The sequence below is a fragment of the Triplophysa rosa genome, unplaced genomic scaffold (genome assembly GCF_024868665.1).
Source record: "Triplophysa rosa unplaced genomic scaffold, Trosa_1v2 scaffold765, whole genome shotgun sequence".
Lineage (NCBI taxonomy): Eukaryota > Metazoa > Chordata > Actinopteri > Cypriniformes > Nemacheilidae > Triplophysa > Triplophysa rosa.
This window is the reverse complement of record NW_026634779.1, coordinates 1-2,935: the sequence shown is the minus strand read 5'-3', so window position 1 is coordinate 2,935 and position 2,935 is coordinate 1. Positions and strand designations below refer to the sequence as shown.

Below are 2,935 nucleotides of genomic sequence, written 5' to 3'. Positions count from 1 at the left end.
GCATCGAGAATTTTTTTCAGTAAATGTGTTTCTATCATATTTAATTGCGCATATCTTCTTGTCGGATTAAAATTAACCACTCAATTCATCGGTATAGCCCAAACGTCATTCATGTGCAGCTTTTATTTGTTGAGCCCTGTGCTTGGCGGGCACCTCACAAAGTTCACATGGGCTACCACGTTAGAGACCACTGGCCTAAGGCATGTTTACGGTTTACCTTTCATACTTGCTCTGCAGCAATTCCTCAATCTGTGGTAGTATAGAAGTGCACAGGTCCAACTTCCACAGAGATCTAAACAGGAAAGTTTATTTCCAATAAAATGAAAAATAACACCAACTGGCACAGAGACATTCAATTAGATTAAATAATGTATCACGTCATACTTACGGTTTAAGATTAATTATGTTAAGGATGTCCACCACAATAGAGAGGTCATTCATAGAAACAGCAGAATCCAGGGAAATCTGTGCAACATTAAAGGGAGTTTTTAGTTTCCAATAGCATATAAGTTAATACAACAGCCTTTAATAATAACCTATTATAGAACTACATTTTAGATCATCAGCATTAACGTATCTTTCCACCGGTAACAGATCTCTCCTATAGTTCCATCTGTTCTGCTGTTTATCAAAGCTCATCAGCTTGAGTGCTGTTGCAGTTACCTTAACATCGCCACTGGCCCAGACTGAGCGTACTGTGTCCAGGTTTTTGTATCGACTGGTCAGCATTACGCACATGGTGTCATGCCCCTTCCTGATCTGTGCTAATGCCTCTTCATCTCCCATCACACTGGCTTTACTGTTTCGTGCATGCTATTAAACAGAAAAAGAACAAGAATGAGCTGAATGTGTGTACAGACTGTGCACCCCCTATTTTTTTTTTACAGGCATGCTTCTGTTACACAACTGAGAGAAACACAAGATTACAATTATAAAAATGGCCAAACATATTTATAAAGATTTTCCAAGATATCAGCCTAGCCAATGTAGCTGTATAATGCTAATCTATAATGTAATTTTTCTGGCGTGCTATTCATTGCATAGAACAAAAACAAATAAACATTTAAATGCATTTGGCAGCAAGAATAATGCTTTGTTCATTTTAAGTGGGAATGAAAAAAAACATTAAAATCTCAGGAGTTGGCATCTCATAATTCAAGTTATTCTGACATAAGTAAATGTTCATCAAACCTTCATAAGAAAACAATAACGCTCCTCGGAGTTAAACAGCCATTTAACTCACAGAAAGGAAGTCCCCGGCATTAAGGCCAATGGGCTCATTGCGTGTTGACAGGATGATTCCTGGTCCGGGTTTAGGTTTGGTGATGGTAACCACAGGACGAGATGGAGAGGGCACAGATGTGGTAACCACGGGACGTGCAGCAGTGATTACAGTAGGTTCCACTCTTTGAACTGGAGTAGAGGAGATGATGGGAGCTTTTAACTGTCCTGCCTACAAAAATAAAACACATAACAGTCACATCCTAAAATGTTCTTTATTCTTGATGGAGCCAAGTTAAAACAACATAAATATTCAGAAGATTTACTCTGTCTATAACTGGAGTTACGATCTTGACTGTAGGTCCGGGCTTCTCTAGTACACTCTCAGAGAAAGAATGCTCTAGGGGTGCTGGGAAAGGTTCCGTCTTTTTTGGAGGCGTCCGTGCTACACGAACATAATAAAAAGCCCCAAAGAGAGATAAATAAATAAAAGAACATACACCATAGCACAATAAAGAAGGCTTGAACAAAATTGTCAAGATTTAACAATTTGTATGACTAAGAGATGGAAAGAGATAGAAAATGTTTCTTACAGATGACACTCCTAGGCTGAAAAATTTCTTTGAAATCTTCATGGTTTGTGATTTCTGCACTGCTCTCTTTATCGTCTTTCTCATCCTCACTACTGGGACTTCTCCGCTCACCTTCTGGACTGCGGCGATCGGCCTCTGAACTCTGCTTCATCCTACACAAACACAAGAGGTCATTAAAACTGACGTGCCACCAATGTTTCAACCAAATTAACCTTCTCCACCACTCCAAACAGATTGCAACTTCAAAATTATAATAGAATTATTAATATAATAACATTTCTCCCTTAAATTATAAGGAGGTCATTTCAAAACATTACTAAAAATTGTGAGCGAGAAAAACTAACTCTTGTCCAGAGCAGGATGTAGTTGGTCGCTCATAATTTCTGCGAAGCGTAGTTCCCAGTGCAGATGTGGGCACTGGAATCGGCTTGTCCTGAATCAGCCCTTGAATCACAGATCCTGACTTCTTAACTCGGTTGAGATCCACAACATACCAGCTCACATTAGTTTGACTGTTCGACACTGCAATCTATTTAGAAAACAGAAGACCGAGCGAAACAGTTTAATAGCTTTGATCAGTCTTCTTTCATTTGTTCATTTTCTCTGGAAGTGTTTTTGGTCAGATGGCCCCTGTACATGTCTTCAGAGATCAGAGTGGAAATGGTCACAACGGAGCCTCTCCCACCAAACAGGTTCATTTATTCATCCCAGAAAATGTGAGAATGTATAGTTCATGTAAGATTTAGTGAAAGCATCACAAACCATTTGGTTATTGCTGATGGCCAGATCAGCCACTTTGCCCCAGCCTACATGAACTACATCAAAGCAGCGGTCCGGCTCCCAACCGTACACTCGTAGCGTGTTCTCAGAGCCTCTGTACAAGCAGCTGCCGTCAGGATTAAACAATATACTTCTGCAAACAAAGAGAAAAGAGAATTCAGCTGGGCTCATGCATTTAACACCAAAGAAGAAAAACAAACATTTTTAGATTGAAAAACCACCTCACAGCTCCCGTCTCGGCCTCTGAAGATCCAATCATGTTAAACTTCTCCAGGTCCCACAGCTTTACGCTCCTAAAGCAAATGCACACAGAATGCCACACATGTAAAACACATGGGGTT

At 40.0% G+C, this 2,935-nt stretch overlaps 1 protein-coding gene across 1 annotated transcript; it reads right to left on the bottom strand.

The window, feature by feature from the left end:
* Nucleotides 1-32: 32 nt before the first annotated feature.
* LOC130551182 (katanin p80 WD40 repeat-containing subunit B1-like) lies at nucleotides 33-2,887 on the bottom strand (the record flags this gene model as incomplete). The annotated part of the gene is made up of 9 exons (XM_057328726.1): nucleotides 33-292; nucleotides 389-465; nucleotides 664-813; nucleotides 1,244-1,453; nucleotides 1,548-1,666; nucleotides 1,815-1,966; nucleotides 2,159-2,343; nucleotides 2,577-2,727; nucleotides 2,816-2,887. Coding segments are annotated over 9 exons (1,195 nt in total), but the record flags the coding sequence as incomplete, so codon positions are not given.
* Between the last annotated feature and the right edge of the window lie 48 nt (nucleotides 2,888-2,935).